Raw genomic sequence first — 16,747 nt, 5'->3', positions numbered from 1 at the left:
GATAACATGAATGATTTGATTTTATTTTATTAGAATTGCAACAGTGCAATACACGTGAGACACAGGCAGCTATTGCTGGTGTCGTGACCCACACACATAATATACCCGTTGTTACACTTGGGTGAAGTGAGGAAAGACATGTAAAGTGCCTTTCTCCCAAGGGCACAAGATCAGGGGATTCGAACCCGGGACCGCTGATATGAATGTATGTCAGACATGTGGCTTTGACGGCCAATTATAAGTGCTTAGGCTTGAAGACAGAGAATCGAAAGGTTAAGGGTTTGATTCCTGGAATTAAATCCATTTCCAGTGAACTTTACAATGCATAAATGTACATTTTTGAAAGCTTTCACTGTTGACTTTGTTACATTTGCTGTTATTGAAAATTTGAAGCAATATAATACAGTTGCAATAGCTTTATTTTCATCAAGATAAAACCTTGTTTTTATCAATAATAATCAAATATTCAAAAGCATCAAGTACAGCAATCAACATATCATAGTCAAACCTACCCCTGTCACTCAACAGCACATTGTCTGGACTCAGGTCTCTGTGATGGGATCAAAAGAAAAGGCATCATTATGATCATTATAAAAGCCATGATAATGACCCCATTCACACTCATTTTTTTCAATCGCGATTGAAGTATAATCGCGATTGAATCGATCCGATCGCGATTGATTTTTTCAGTGTGAACGCTCCCAATCGCGATTGGAACGATCCAAAATGATCCAATCGCGATTAGATTGTAACTACCTCCGGAGGTAGTTTGATTGGATTAATCGCGATCGGATCCAATCCAATCCTATCAAATTTTGAGTGTGAACACAACTACGATTCATTCCATCGCGATCAGCGGAGATTTCGGCTGGTTCCGGGGGTGGGAGGTCATACATGCAGGTACGTGCGGTCATAGTTCGCATCGCGCGGGAAAACAAACCCAATCCGCACGTCAGATCGCTCTTTTACAACAACTTTTCATCGTCAACAATGCCCAAGAAGAAGAATAAAACTCCGTCAGCAACTTCAGCTGGTGGCAGATGGCGTGATGAGGAGACCAGGGTCCTCATCGCAATCTGGGGGAGTGAGGAGGTGCAGGCCAAACTGGGGAAATGTCACCGAAAGAGGGACATTTACCGCACCAAGTGACAATGTCTAGCGGAAAAATAGACACAAAACAAGGACAACAAGGACAACAAGAACATTTACCAGATGATCGCCGATAGCATGCTTCAATCGTGCTTCAATCGCGATCGGATCACGGCGTACTTTAATCCACTTGGCGAAAAGCAGTGTGAACACAAAAGTTTCTTTGCGTTCAATCGCGATCGGATCGAACAATCGCGATTATACTTCAATCGCGATTGAAAAAAATTAGTGTGAACGGGGTCAATGTTGAATGATGACACATTAAGTCATAAATTTAGCCTATCTTGGGCAGGTAGCATAGGATGTAGCAGTTTGAGTTGCATGTGGTACTCTAGAACACTGATACATGAAAATTCCACTTCAGTGGGAAAGGCTGTACCCCCCTCCCCCCCAATAAACACAACACATGTGCACACACATGCACACAAACATATTTTCATCATACCTGCCTTTGTAGACTAAAATTAACAAAATCTCCCATCAGTATTTCATTCTCTGCTGCCGATTTACTCTCTGCTAATTTACTAATCAAGGCATCCAAACACTTTGTTGCATTGCTTAATATGAACAATAAAAACAAAAACAAAACAAAAACTGAGAGACTAAAAATATCACAGAAATGCAGTACAAATTGTGCATTTCTACAAAACCACATCTACAAAAATTATGTAAAAAGAAATAAAGAAATTGAAAGAAAAGACGGAGGTTCACCTGCAGATGATGCCTCTGGTGTGGAGCTTGGACAAGGCAACTACGATCTCCGCTGCCCACTGTCTCACACAAGGCTCTGGCAGGGTCATGCCCTGGAACGACTTAGCTGATTTATCTAGATGGGAAAACAAGACGGAGGTTGTCCTTTTCCTTGCCGGCAGGTCCTCCCCCTCATTCATGTATGATTCGTCCCTTCTTCCTGAGTAGATGTTGTGGTGTTCTGGGGACTGTTCAGATGTATCGGGAACATGTCTTAAGTTTTCCTCTGCAGAATGTATTTTTTGTGACTTGTTAGATATCACTTCTGGTCTGGAAGTGTCAAGAGCTTCTCTCTGAGAACCCTCACTATTTTTTCTGTGGTCTCCTGACGACGTTTGTTTCAGAGGACTCTGTTGGGGTGACAACCTCGGTGAGATGTACCCGGGGGATTTCGTTCCACTCGAGGTGCCCGAGCTGGACCTTCTCTTCACAGGTGTTACCGGCAGACTGGGGACGGGGTCCTTATCTATCATCACAGAGGATTTAGCGTCGCCTTCCAGCGCTACGGTAGTGCTGAATGTGCCTGTGTTTAAAATGGGGGTATCATTGGGATCAATGTCTAGCCTTACAGGGGGGTATTCCAGCTTAAATACCTCCTCCTCCTCCCCCTCCTCTTCCCTGTCCATCTCCTCCAGAGGATTCACTCGGATGTTGTAAGAACCTTTCTTGTAAGAATGCTTCCTGCCCGCAGGTCGCATCTGCATCAGTTTATCCAGAACCTTCCCCTGTTCTTCTCTCAAGGGGTTGGACTCGTCCTCTACGGGAGGCACCCCTGCAGAATCAGACTGCGGCATGGTTGGAGACACAGTACCGCCTTCACGAGGTAGTGACGAACCACTGACGTCTTCAGAGACAAGGGTATCTGTTCTCTGCATTGTACTTGGGAGACCTGTTTCTCCTTCCTGTCCTGTTTTATTCAGTCTTCCATCAGTATGAGTTGGGTCAGGCCTACATGAGTCCTTAAGTTCGTTCCTAACATCATGTTTATTTGCAGCAGTTTGGTCATCACATTCTGATGGACCTGTTCCTTCACTCTCCAGTCTTTTGGACACTGTCCTTTCCTCTTCTGATCTGTTTAACTCCAAACCAGACTCTAAGTCATCTTCAGGAAAATCATGTCTTGCACCTTCATGAAAATTTTCATCATTCAAACCTGTCTCATTGTGAGAAGAAACTTCAATATCTTCATCTTCGCACTTTACATCTGTCTTCTCTATTAGAATATGTTCTGATTCACTTGTAGCTGCATCTGTTTCTAAATCGTCTTCTCTGATATCTACATGTTGCCTTTCCTCTGTTCCTAACTCATCACTTTCACTAAATGCAAAGGGTTCTCTTTCCATCTCACTTTCCTCCACAACGACGGAGTCATAGATACTCCTGAACTCCTCGTTTTTCTTGTTCTGCTCCAGAACAGACGTAAAATCTTCTTCCTCCATACTCTCAATACTGAACACCTCCATGTCCGCTGTGGGAACCTTACTGGGAAGAAACGTCCCACTGTCGCTGTGCACCATCGGCTCGTCACTATTGTCTTCCTGCGCAAGAATGGTTGTCACATCGCCAACATCACTGAGAAAGGAAGAGTCTCTGTCTCGCAGTTTTACCGGGGATATCAGGCTGTCGCTGCTCAGCGCGGTCGCGCTTCTGTGTCTGTCGTCGAACACGTACTCGTCACTGTAGGGGCTGGCGAGGTCGCTGGAGAAGCTGCTTGCACGGTCTCGCTCCTTCTCGTACTGGTGGAACAGGTTCACGTAACTGCTGACCGGCTCGGGCCCCGCCATCAGGTCATCATCCATGGACACAGCCGAAGCATCCCTGCGTTCATCTGCTGTCCTTTCCAACTGCAACTCTTTATCGATCTGTGCCAGTAACAAGTCTTCAGGTGACGTACCGTTCTCGGGTAGCTGATTGTCTACGGACTTGAGAGATGGCTGATGTTTGGGGCTGAGCGTTTTGTTGCTGGATGCGGCGGATGTATGGTCCACGGTGCTGGAAGTCCTGCCATGGGAGGGGTGCGAGCCATCCTCCAGACTCCGTTCTTGGAACCCCCCACTGTCCTGGCCAAAGGTGCTGTGCTGGTGTAGATATCCACTGATGCTGCTCCACAGCTTTCCTCCTAAAACATCAAACATTAAGTCTTACAACTGGATGAAGAAATCCGAAAATGATTTCAATGATTTCATAGGATATTGGAGATTCTATTCAACACCAGTGATGAACCGGGATGAGGGGGGGATACAAGCTTAGCCGCATTTGGGATTGTGTTTTCGCCGCAAAAGCGCCACCTACATGTAGTTGGGCTACTTACAGCGGTGAGTAGCAGTACTCCTGTCAGAAGCTCTGAGGAAGGTGTCTGATAGACATCGAAATGTCAGCAGGTGAGATTTACTAGTTGTGTCAAAGGAATCTCCAATATGGATGTAGAAATGTAGAAACAAACAGAAACTTGAGAATAATGATAAGTCTCTTGACATGCTACGATATTCACATGTAAAACTATTCCCTTATATTAGGTCATGACCAACTGTAAATTCATTTAGCTTCACATACACAGTCAATACGAAGTCTTAGAGTCAGCTGTTTCTTTTGAGTTCACAGTTTACACAATAGCAACCACACAATGGAAATGTTGGTGCCTGTTTGTTGGTGTAATGGGTTTGCAGTGGAAAAGTAACAACGAAAGCTTTGAACTTAACCTTCTCCTTGCTGAAGTAGCCTTCTGGCACTAAATATGTATTGGTTACAGGGTTAGGCAGCAGGGAGAAGGTTAAAAATAGGGGAATATCTAAAGATGAGAAGTATGTTTCCTACCTGCTGCATACTCCAGTACTAGGAAGACAGCATGTTCAGTGGTGTAGTAACAGTACAGCTGGACCATGTATGGAATTCTGGCAGGAACCACACTTCTGTGACACGTATGGTCACCGCTATCCTTCTGGAGAACCTAATACATGTTCACAAACAAACAGAATATACTGTTTCTTCAGGTTAAAAATTGTACTTTCAAACAACTTGCAAGACACAGTTTTGTGCTTACATCACTGTGGACTGATATGCATGTAGCTGTGAACACTGACTGGAAACAGAATTGACTTTCAAATTGGATCTTTGAATTACAAATTTGCCTTTAGACATCCCTTGTTGGTAGGATGACATAGTGCTAACGATGCTGAGGTAAATCCGAGGTGAAGCCTTACTGGGATAATTCTGTATTGAAAGTCTGACAGATCAGAGCAAAGTTTGCTGACCCGACAATCTTGTATATCAAATGTAGAACCGCTGTATGATTATAGTGTTCTACATTTGTATTGTTAACAAGATAAACACTGGAAAACTGACCTTGATTACGTATGTATTGTTGGTGGACATGTCAATCACTAAGGCAACCTGCAAAAGAAAAGAAGTTATCATTCCATGTCTAAGCTACTAGGAATATCAGATAAATAAGTGATAGAATATGGAGACTTTAAGGTCTCCTTCAGCAATTTGGCTGTTCCACTTATTCTAATGTAAAATTATGTAACTTTATGGCAGCAAATCCAATAAAGAAAGAGTATTTTTGGAGATGTTTTGCTTTCTAATGTGAGCAAATTGTTCTTTAGGCACTGAAAAAATGTCCCAAAAATCTGACCCGGCAAACAAGATTTATGGAATTAATAACTGCACTTATCAACTATACGCAAGTGGCCCTCTTTGGCCGCCAGCGCCTGACCGCATCACTCAGGACGAAAAAGCGTACACATCCCACAATTGCTCAGATGCCAAAACTTTCCTACCTAATCCTGGCAGTAATACACAAGCCTTCGTTTCAAATCCTTTTTATATCAAGTTGATAAAAGGGAATTTATGATCGACTTAAACACACGCTTTTTGGGCCCAATTATTTTTTAGACCGGATTATTTTAGAATGCACACTCGCAGTAATACAGGCACGAGACCATGATGACTGTTGGTGTCCCACAGTCTACATGTAGCAGCTGACTTTTGTACAGTACAATGCAGCATACTTCAACTGGGAATCAAAGTACTGTTACTAAGTGTTAAAGGCACCCAGAGCATTTTATGAGGCTTGAAAACTGGAAATACTCTAGTTGTTATAATCTTTATGAAATTGACATTTAATGCCACTGTTTACCACATTTGCGTGCGGATTTCTTATCAAAAGTGCTCAAAAGCAGCACAAAAATAAGCTACATGGCGATCTTTTAGTTTCACGCGCCTAGTGTAAATACTGTAGATACCATAGCCCCGCCCACCTCCGTCAAAACGTAGAAATGCAAAATTAAAGCATAAAGTTGCAAATATTTGACGGACATGCAGTCACTCTTTCATTGGTCAAACCGCTAATTGTGTTTGACAGTCAGGATCAGTTTATTAGGGCTTGGATTTTCTATCATTTCTCGCCACACAACGACATCGTATCTTTGCTCCTTTAATGTCGATGTGTAATGGTAAAGTGTTATTATCTTCGCCGAGTACTTGTACTCGGTGAGGATTATGTTTTCGGTTGAAAAATCTGTTGGGTGGGTCTGAATGTAACGTTGGGTAACCTAAATTCGGGATTTTTCCGATAATGGTTGACTGAAATCAATCAAGCAGAACAATAAACCATCCTTTTTTTCTATTATTCTGTCAGTATCATGTACTATCTTTGCACTAATCATATACATGGTAGATTTTGTCTCTAGTCGTGCTGACACCATAATATTTCAACTTAAAGCTACCGTCCGCCGCACGCACAATTACGGTGCTGTCGGACAGGGGGGCACATTAATTCGGGAGAGAAGATTCGTCTTGAATATCTTACCGCTAATCACATTTTATACAGCAGCTATTCGTTCCATCCTTGGCTTGAAGAGAGTGCTATGGATATAGACGTGTCCAAGTAAAAAAAATACACGAAAAAACGGCCGTACCGCACACATCTGGCCTACGGGAACATCCCGTTTGTTGAGTCGGTAGAACGTCACTCAAAGTCAACCCCCACCGTCATGGAAATTTGTACATTATTCATCGGGGCGTTAGCTGGATGCCGTAGAAATGGTTATACTACTATGTCCATGTGTTTCTGTTTGTACTAAGAGCAAACTTTGAGGAAAATATCGCCATCAGTCCACTATCACACACAACATTTAGACAAAAAAGTGTTCCTCGCAAACGTTTGTCGTCTGCCAAATAGCAGGCCTGATTCTGGGTAACGAATATGGCGGCGGGAAAATTCACCGTAGTGCCGTAGCCACTGGTTGTAGCAACAAAGAGGCGTTTTGATGATTAATCACACTTATAGAGTCCATTTGTAGGTTAACAAAAGAGATTCTAATAAGTTGTATTGTAAATAATTGTGTTGAGCAGGAAGCGGATGTGACATTTGTCTTATAAACCAGCGAACAACTATGTAATACAGTTCTCCCACGAAGCCCTCAGACTGTGACAATAAGGGACGGAGAGTTTTTGACGTAGCCAACTTCTAAGGCATGGTTATCGAAGCTTTTCAGACAGTGTTCTGAATACGTTAGTCTATCAAGTTTGCATTTCTAGCGGTATTACTGATGTTGCATCTAGCAAATATCCCTAAATACCCCGTTTTCGAAAAATCCCGACTTTAAGTACCCCACGAATTTATGTTACCCAACGTTATGTCAGGAGCATAACTCAAGAAAACTTCAATGAATCTTTATGATTTTTAGTAGGTGTGTAGGGGTTGTGCAAAGGAAGGTCAAGTTCGAAAGTGGTTTACCTTGCGTTTTTCAATAGTACTGCAGCGGACTTAGCATTTTTTTGTGTTTGTATGTAGGCAAAAAAAGTGACGGAAACGTTGATGGATCTTCATGATTTTTTGCATGTGTGTAGATGTTGTGAAAACGGAGGTTAAGTTCAAAAATGGTTCTCCTGGCACTTTCCGTCGGTACTGCAGCGGGCTTTGTGTGGATGTGAATTTTCTTGTGGACAACATAACTCAAGAAGCTGTTGATGGATCAAAGGTACTGCAGCAGAGCTTCAAAATTTAGGGGCATATTTTCTGAAAGTGCTATGGTCATGATTTTTGTGTGGTAGATAGTTCATGCCACAGAAAGTAAGTTCTGTAAATTTTGGCCCCCTAGCTGCTTGTTTAGAACTGCAGTGGGTGTTTTTGTTTTGACATTCGGACATTAATAACTTGAGAATGGGTCGACAGATCGTCGTGATGTTTGGTATGTAGAGAGCTTGGATGGTGCTTTACATAATCAATGACTAATTATGCAAATAAGGAGCTAATTTGCATAATTAGTAAGGAAAGTTTGTTAACCCACTGCCTTTCAATGGGACATGGGACAGTGTCAGGTCATGTAAACATTGCATAAACGTACATGTAGGTCAAATAAATAAACTATTCTCCAAGCAGAGGTGTGGGTCCTGCTGGTTTTTGACGCGTTCAGTTTAAGCATTTTTGGCGGTTGGCGACATAACGAAATAGGGACAAAATAGAAAGCCTGACTAGAAACACCTAAAAACGTGCCAGATTTATTCTATTCATATGTATTGACTGTACTATTTCATCATCACTTTTAACTTTCAACACTGCCATATCGAACCTTTGTGGCCCATATAATATCAACATACTCATATTTTTTCATGACCAGTTATAACATATATCAGCACACTCTACACATATACTAGTCCTGTACCACCAAATGATTTTTAACCCTATCTTAACTGGACTCATTGGCCCAATCATAACGTCCAAATGGTATGGTGCATGATCAAATTTGCAGGGGGTGATAGGCACGTAAATATAAATCACTTTCCATAATAAGCCTTGATCATTTGGCGAAGATAATGTGTTTGTGGAACTCTAGTTGAAACTTACTATTTGTAGGAATGACTAGAAATTGGATTTTTTAAATTCAAGTTTCAAGCCTCATAAAATGCTCTGGATGCCTTTAAAAGGACAAACTGATATACAATGTACACATACAAAACTACTGATCCCTTTTATGAAACGAAAGACGTTCTGCACTCACCTTGTCCACCACGCCTATGACCTTGTAGTTCTGAAGGTCAGAGGTTGGTCCACACAGATGTGCAGTGACTGAGTCCAAGTCCGCACTGTCAGTCTGACACATCAAAGGAATAAGAACAAATATATTCATCCAGTAAAAACATGTCAAGCATGCAAAAAATACTGTAAATGCAAAAATGTTTATGGTGGTTTTATGTTTGAGGTCTTCACGGTGAAATGGTCAATTTAAAACAACTGTGAACATTTTTGTCCAATACTGTAGCAATGTGTGACTATAGAGCTGCGGCAAACTTAAAATCACCGCAAACACTCCATTTTTGCCTTAGCACGAAATAAAAATCATGAAAACTTACATGTAAATGCATTTACAGTAGGCATCATTCATCCCAATGACAAGTACATGACTTCTGGACAATCTATACAAATAACCACCTCATTTTTGCATGATATAGAAACAATTTACTCCTGCAGCAATGTTTATATGCAGTCTCGTGTACATAGTATTGAATGTTATGAACTTGAATGACATGAACTTGTCATAACGCCACTACTACATGCAGAGGAGACATGCTATCACAGCTGTACCTGCTAGCTCATCCAAATTTGTGTAGAAATGATACATGTATATGATATACATGTATCATCCCACAGGCTTCCATAGAATAATTTGAACGCTAAGGCTTTGCATGTGCCTCGGTTGAAAATTTGAATTATACCAAATTCGAATTGATTTTTTTGAGGACACAATTTTTCACCCTCTAGCACATTACACATTAAAATGTGTGCTTTCTTGGGTAGGTATGCCATTAAAAGAATACAACATTGTATCTTCGCATCACCCTCTGCCCCAGTCCTCCATGGGTTGGATTGCCTTCCGGCCTTCAGGCAATCAGACCCGCAGTGATATGGAATACACTTAGTAATACTCTCCAAGCAGAGGTGTGGTTCCGGCTGGTTTTTGACGTGTTTTACAGGTTACACATAGCCAAACATGGCTCCCGGGAGCAGTCTGACCAGAATTAGGCCACGCCTATATTTGGCGCCGAACATGCGCCAAATCTGCGCCGAACATGCGCCAAATCTGCGCCGAACATGTCCCAACCATTTCCTAACCAATACACGGTTTACCCCCAACCAAGCCCCGAATCCTTCCTAACCTACACCCAACCATTCAGCGACTTTCAAAAGAGGGTTCATTATCTCCATGAAAAAAGGCTTTTTCATGAGATACTGTTTTGCTTGCGTTTGGTGTCTGTGTGTATGTTTGTGTCACCGGACGCTTAAAGTCGCCATAACTGTAGAACCTGTACATGGATTGAAATGATTTTTGGTATGTGGGTGGGTGTCAGGTGGAGGAAGGTCAAGGTCGATTTTGGGCTTCCTGGCATGTGTGACTGGAACTGCAATGGCGTATTTGTTAAAATCTTCAATGCAGAAGAACTGAAGAGTGGATCGACAGATCGTCATGTTCTTTGGTACACAGGTAGGTTAGACCAAGTTGTACACACTTAAGTGCAAACTATGCAAATGAGACCGAATTTGCATAAGTTAGGAGGTAAATCGTTTGCATGTGTGTCGTCGGATGCTTAAAGTCAGCATAACTGTAGAACGTGTAGATGGATTGTAATGATATTTGGTATGTGGGTATGCGCTGGGAGGAGAATGGTCAAGGTCGATTTTGGGCCCCCTGGTTTGTGTCCCTGGAACTGCAATGGCCTATTTGTAAAAATGTTCTAAAGGGGAATAACTGAAGAAAGGAACAACAGATTTTCATGTTATTTGGTACGCAGGTAGGTTGGACAGAGATGTACACACTGAAGTGCAAATCACGCAAAGTTAGTGTGTTTGCGTGTGTGTGCGCGTGTGTGTATGAATGTGTCACCGTGTGTGTATGTATGTGTCACCGGATGCGTAAAATCAGCATAACTATAGAACGTGTAGATGAATTGTAATGATATTTGTTATGTGGGTAGGTGTGGGGAGGAGAAAGGTCAAGGTCGATTTTGGGCCCCCTGGTATGTGTCACTGGAACTGTAATGGCGTATTTGTCAAAATCTTCAAAGGAGAATAACTGAAGAAAGGAGCGACAGATTTTCATGTTATTTACTTGGCAGGTAGCTTAGAGAGGGATGTATACAATGAAGTGCAAATTATGCAAATTGGACTTAATTTGCCTAAGTAATGGGAAAATTTATATTTGCAGTGTTGGCCATCGTGGCACTTCTAACAGCTGTTAGTGTTGATAGCGAAAGTAGGTCACTGTGGAACCTGAGCCCCCGACAGCTGCAGGTGGCCGGGGGTCATACCATTGAGCGATATAGAATGGGGGGAACTGGTTTAATACAAAAAAAAGTTTCATGGAGATTTTGGGTCCTAAGACTCTTGTTTTCAGTTTTAATCACAATAATACAGTAACACTCTTCTATGTTGTTAACATTACCAATACATCGAATTTGGATCAAAGTTAGCTCGAATATGTACATGTATCTATGGTTTACAGAGACAAAAAAAACATGACAAAGTAGAAAGCCCAACAAAAACGCCTAAAACATGTCAAAAACCAGCCGGAACCACACCTCTGCTTGGAGAGTAGAATACACTGTGTAGTATTTTGTATCTACACAATAGCACAATGTTGTTGACCTACCGCCCATCTGTTGCTGTTGGCTGTTGTCCCTGGCAGGTGTCTGTTATACAGGTCCTCTGCTCGCAGCAGGTACTGGGCTGTTTTCCTACGCACGGCTTCACGCCTGGTCTTGTTGGTGTCATCTTTAAGCAAAATGAGAGCTCGTGTCATACCAAAAGAAAGGAAAGTGATCATAATCCAGCTCAGTGAAGAGACTGGTTGTGACAGAGAAGACAGACACTATGTACAATATTTACAAGTTAATTGTACCAGGGAAACTCCCCTAGCTCTTTTCGACAAGCACAATGAACAGTGGATCACGACTTAACGTCCTGTCCTAAGGACTGCGACCCTTTCCGGTAGCTTGCATGTCGGGTGAGCGACACAGCCGGGATCAAACTCGCGGATTCTAGTTCCAGAGGCAAGATCGCTAACCACTGGGCTACGCACCAACAAACATTGTATAAAAAATAAACGCAAGAACAGACCTGAGATGTTGAATCACCATGTTAGATGAAGAGTAGCCCTCTAAGGTTACTCTTACTGTCATTGGTTTGAAATCTTAAACTTGTAATTAAACAGTCATGTGAAGCAATAGCCACATACACTCAGGTAAAATTGAGTACCTAGCTTCGGTTAGGGCCGTCCCTCAGATAGGACGTTAAATGGGGCTCTCGTGTTTGAGGAGAGCCACACCTCGAGCACGTAAAAGAACCCACCACACTTATAGGGGTCCTTCCTGGTGTCAGTGGATCAACAAATCTGTCCGGATATGCAGCTTGTACTGTGTAGTACAAACCTAGTGTGTTACGCCATGAGGCGGTTTACCAGGTATGCAATACAAACAAACAAACAAACAAACATACTCTGCACCCCCCTCAGCAGCATCTCCACACCAGACTTGTAGTACCCAAACGCTGCCTCAAAGCCGCCACAGGCCTCGTTTTCAAGAGCCAATCGGATCATCTGTGCCGCCTCGTGGATGTAGTCCGCCATCTCCGCTCCCAGGTCGAAGGACCCCACGCTCCTCCCCGACAACGCTCGCACTCTGTTGTGCACGTGAACGGGCGTGGCGGGACCCACGACTATCCCATCAACCCTGTCGTCAGAATCACTAGTCTTATCTGCCCCTGGGCCTTGTTGACCACTTTCTCTCCTGGACCTGGGAACACAAAGTTAGCATACATGATTATTCGTGAATAGTTTCATCAGGTTGGTAAGCCGCTGAATGAAAAGACTCTTTTTACACAACCAAGAGATTTATTCCACCGACATTTCGGTGACCATCTGTTACCTTCTGGGGGGATATAGTCAGTTTGGGACCGCATCCTTAAGAAATAGAGGACAATCGGTGCATTGTTTTTTGATTGATAGTTGTGTACATGTATGTGTTACACTTCTTACGTTTGAGACTGCATAGTGATGTCATCCCCTGTGATTGTACATATGTAAATACTTTGCATTTGGGAATGTATCTCATTTTTATGTATAAGCAGCAACACCTGTGCTGCATTAATATGTGAAGCAGTCAGAATTGCCTCAAAGAAGGTGACAGATGGTCACCGAAACGCTGGTGGAATAAATCTCTTAGTTGTGTAAAAAGAGTTTTTTTTATTCAGTGGTAGAAATACTTTTTTTCCAGTGTTCTGCATTATTGCAGAATGTGAACATTTTGTTCTGCAATTTAAAAATATATTCTGCAAATACAAGCTTCCATACTACAACCTTCTCAACCTGATAATGTACTTATTTACATCATATCTACATGTAGCTTTGCAACATTGCTGTAATTCCTTAGTCTCTGACTCAACCTTTAATTTTCAGGTTTCAGTTTATTTACAGCGCCACTAGTGTGCTAAATTGAGAACCATGAAATCCTGAGCCTGATTTTTTCATTCTGTAAATTTGCAGGTTGTTTAATTTTTCTTCGGCACTCTTGAAAATTCCCTCTGCAAATTGTAGGTGGGTGTTTCAAGCACTGTTGTCTAACATTTTTTCCATCTCTCTCTCTGTCTCTCTCAATCATGTATGTCACTTAAATCCTACTCTCCAAGCAGAGGTTGGACTGGCTGGTTTCTGACATGTTTTTAGACATTTTCGTTGGGCTTTCTATTTTGCTCCATTGTCTTTTTGTCATCAGCCTACACCTACACATCTAAAAACATGTAAAAAAAACGCTAGCCCAACCTTTGCTTGGAGGGTACTTAAAATCCAGTCATCACACACACCTGTGTCTAACACTGTCCAGGTAAGCCCTGGCCACCGACCCCTGCCAGTGCCTGCTTCTCTCCTCAAAACTATCTTGTCTGGAGGGGGCCCAGGGGCTGTCCATGGGTGGGTTTTCCACAGCGCCTGATTGGCTGTCATGCTGTGGGCTTTCTACGATCCCAGAGTCGGCAGCACTACTGTTGTCTATTGTTGCAAGATAATTAGCTACATCAGTTTCCACATCTTCCTTTGGTAGTCTCATTGTCAAGCCCTCATCTGAAATGCATTTTCAACAAGTAGTCAGTGATAGCAGATTTCACCACCTCAGACAAAAAATGCCCTCTGGGAGAACATAAAAAGACCCAAAGACAAGTAGATACACAGACATGCAGATACACAGACAGACAAACAGACACACACATTCACACAGACATACATACAAGTAGACACATGAACACACAGACAGACATACATACAGGCAAACACCCCAACACAGACATGCAGATACACAGACAAACACAACCACATGCAGACACACAAACAGACAGACACATATAAGCAGACAGACACACATACAAGCAGACACACACATACAGGCAAACAAACAGATAAGAAAAACTTCACCTAACTGGGGCAATATTACTTATTATCAAAACACAGATTGACATTGCATAATACTAATACTTACACCCATTTCATTCATATCAACATACCCGACTCAAAGCCCTCAACAATGGCATCTAAGGCTGTACAGCAGTCCTATCTGACCAAAACCTGCAGGCATACCCCTCCCCTCAGTGATTCCTATTATTCAAATATTTTTTTATAGAATTGCAACAGTGCAATACAAATGGGACACAGGAAGCTATTGCTGGTGTTGTGACCCAAACATATATATACCCGTTTTTACACTTGGGTGGAGTGAGAAAAGTGCCTTTTCCCAAGGGCACAATATCGGTGGCATCAGGGGATTCGAACCCGGGACCGCTGGGTTCTGGACCAAAAACCCTGTCGTTACGGAACACGACCCAGTGATTTCTATTGAGACTTTGAGTGCTTACCTCCGTCCTCTGCACTACTCCCTGAGGCCAGCTCCGTGCACTCGTCCATGGCCCTCAGCAGCCAACTGTTGCTGCGCCGCAGTGTTCCCTCCCCTTCCACCTCCTCCTCCTCAGGCAGAGCCAGCAGATCTGGGACAACAGGACAGTTAGCTGGCATTCAACTCAGTGACAGTTACGCTAAGAAGGTTATATTTTTGGTAGCGTTTGTATGTGTGTATGTAGAAGACCAGCATAACTCGAGTGGGTAGGTCTTGATGAGAGCTAGAAATGATTAGATTTTGAGCCCCCTAGCAACTTTCTAAGGTACTGCAGCATAACCTCCTGTTTTGATATCTCGTGTTCTGGACATGCTATGGTTGTGATTCTTGAGTGGTAGATAGCTCCTTCCGACCATTTTTTTTCCTCGTTTTTCTAGTTTGTCTTGATTTTCTTAACTCGTAGACAAATTTTCTTGTATCAAGACTTTCGAGAATGAATAAAAAGAAAAATTGAAAATTCTTTCCATGGAAAACATGTGATCCAAAGAACAGCACTGTAACTAGCAAGGTCATCAGGCTATTGTATTTTGCTAACAAAAATTGGTCACAAAAATTACCTCAAATTTTCAAAACTTGCAGATCCCAAACAGTGAGGCATTGCTTCCGTACATATAGATTACAACAAGGTGTTTTCCGTGGAACCAGAAGTACAGGCCAGGGCGATGCGACCCGTGGGAGGGCTGGGACCAAGGGTGATGCAGAATACACCGTGTTGTATCTTTATTTATGTCACAACCACCTTGAAAACACACGATTCAATGCGAAATGCGCCAGAAGTGGAGAAAAGTTGGTGTCCTCAAACAAAAAATTGTAACAGCCGCAAGTCCAACAACCGGATCCAGTATTCAAATTTTTGACCGCGGCGCACTCGAAATGCATTCTAAATATTCTATGGAAGCCTGTGTGATAAAAGTAGAACCCTGTGTGATACGGTAAATTATTGCACGATGCGGAACACCTGTATCGAAAGTTTTGGCGGACCAGGTATGACATAAAGTATATTATTGGTACCTTTTTTGTTAAGAGGGTCGAAGAAAGACATTTCTTCCTGTGACGGCAGCGGGGTGTTGGGCATGGAATCGTCTGTGAAAGTTGTTGCATCGTCGTCGCTACAGGTCATGTCATCCGAGTGTAGACTGATGTTGTCATCAGCAGTCTTGTGTAACCACACACCACCTGTACAAGGGAAGAACAACGTTCTCTTAGCTTCAGCGTTCTATTGATAAAGTAATTAAGGCCACATCAATCTAATTTCTTGGTTAACAGATTTTATTTTGGCAAAAAAAAATAATGAAAACAGAAGGCTGGGGTGAAAACTTGCCCCTGACCCTGTTCACTCCCTGAAACTGTGTGCACAAAAGTACAAACTTTCCTCTGAGATTCTGTTTTCCTGTAACTGATTTTCCAATCTAGTACTTTTTTTAAAAATTCCGTTAACCAAGAAATCAAAATGATGTGGCCTAACATAAAGAAAAACATATACATGTACCGGTAGCGGTGCTATATAAAACTATCACCTTTCTTTCTACTTGTGCAAATGAAAATAACACATGCTAGTATGGTCCTAAGTTCAACTATATCCAAGGAGGGGATCTTTTAACCTTTAGCACCCTGAAGTAGCTGTTTGGAACCAGATTTCCTACTGGTTACATAGTTAGGCAGCAGGGAGAAGGTTAAAAACACATGTAGGTAACGTCAACCCTCATTGTTCTGCTGGGTACCCTAATACTGCCACCTAAAACTAATGGTGTTTTTGAGGCCTTTTCAAGAATGTCTTGAACACCTGGATATCCGAAGTGTGCATACCTCGGGGATTATTTTTTATCATTATTGGGTAGGCCGACTACTCTCTCTTGCAGCCAGGGGCTGAATTGTGAGGAGTGCACACTTGGCGGGGCTAGATCGCAAGGGT

General features: G+C 42.4%; 1 protein-coding gene across 1 annotated transcript in view; it reads right to left on the bottom strand.

The window, feature by feature from the left end:
• LOC136434135 (ribosomal protein S6 kinase delta-1-like) overlaps positions 1-16,747 on the bottom strand; it is a 28,249-nt gene that overhangs the window by 3,027 nt on the left and 8,475 nt on the right. Inside the window, exons 7-16 of the mRNA XM_066426900.1 lie at positions 15,847-16,011; positions 14,798-14,926; positions 13,757-14,012; positions 12,395-12,690; positions 11,546-11,671; positions 8,904-9,064; positions 5,242-5,289; positions 4,714-4,846; positions 1,861-4,018; positions 513-550 (exon numbers count right to left, since the gene is read on the bottom strand). Of these exons, the coding sequence (XP_066282997.1) occupies positions 513-550; positions 1,861-4,018; positions 4,714-4,846; positions 5,242-5,289; positions 8,904-9,064; positions 11,546-11,671; positions 12,395-12,690; positions 13,757-14,012; positions 14,798-14,926; positions 15,847-16,011 (3,510 nt within the window). The remainder of the gene's footprint in view (positions 1-512; positions 551-1,860; positions 4,019-4,713; positions 4,847-5,241; positions 5,290-8,903; positions 9,065-11,545; positions 11,672-12,394; positions 12,691-13,756; positions 14,013-14,797; positions 14,927-15,846; positions 16,012-16,747) is intronic.

The sequence above is a fragment of the Branchiostoma lanceolatum genome, chromosome 4, assembly GCF_035083965.1.
Source record: "Branchiostoma lanceolatum isolate klBraLanc5 chromosome 4, klBraLanc5.hap2, whole genome shotgun sequence".
NCBI lineage: Eukaryota > Metazoa > Chordata > Leptocardii > Amphioxiformes > Branchiostomatidae > Branchiostoma > Branchiostoma lanceolatum.
This window is presented reverse-complemented; position numbering and strand designations above follow the sequence as displayed.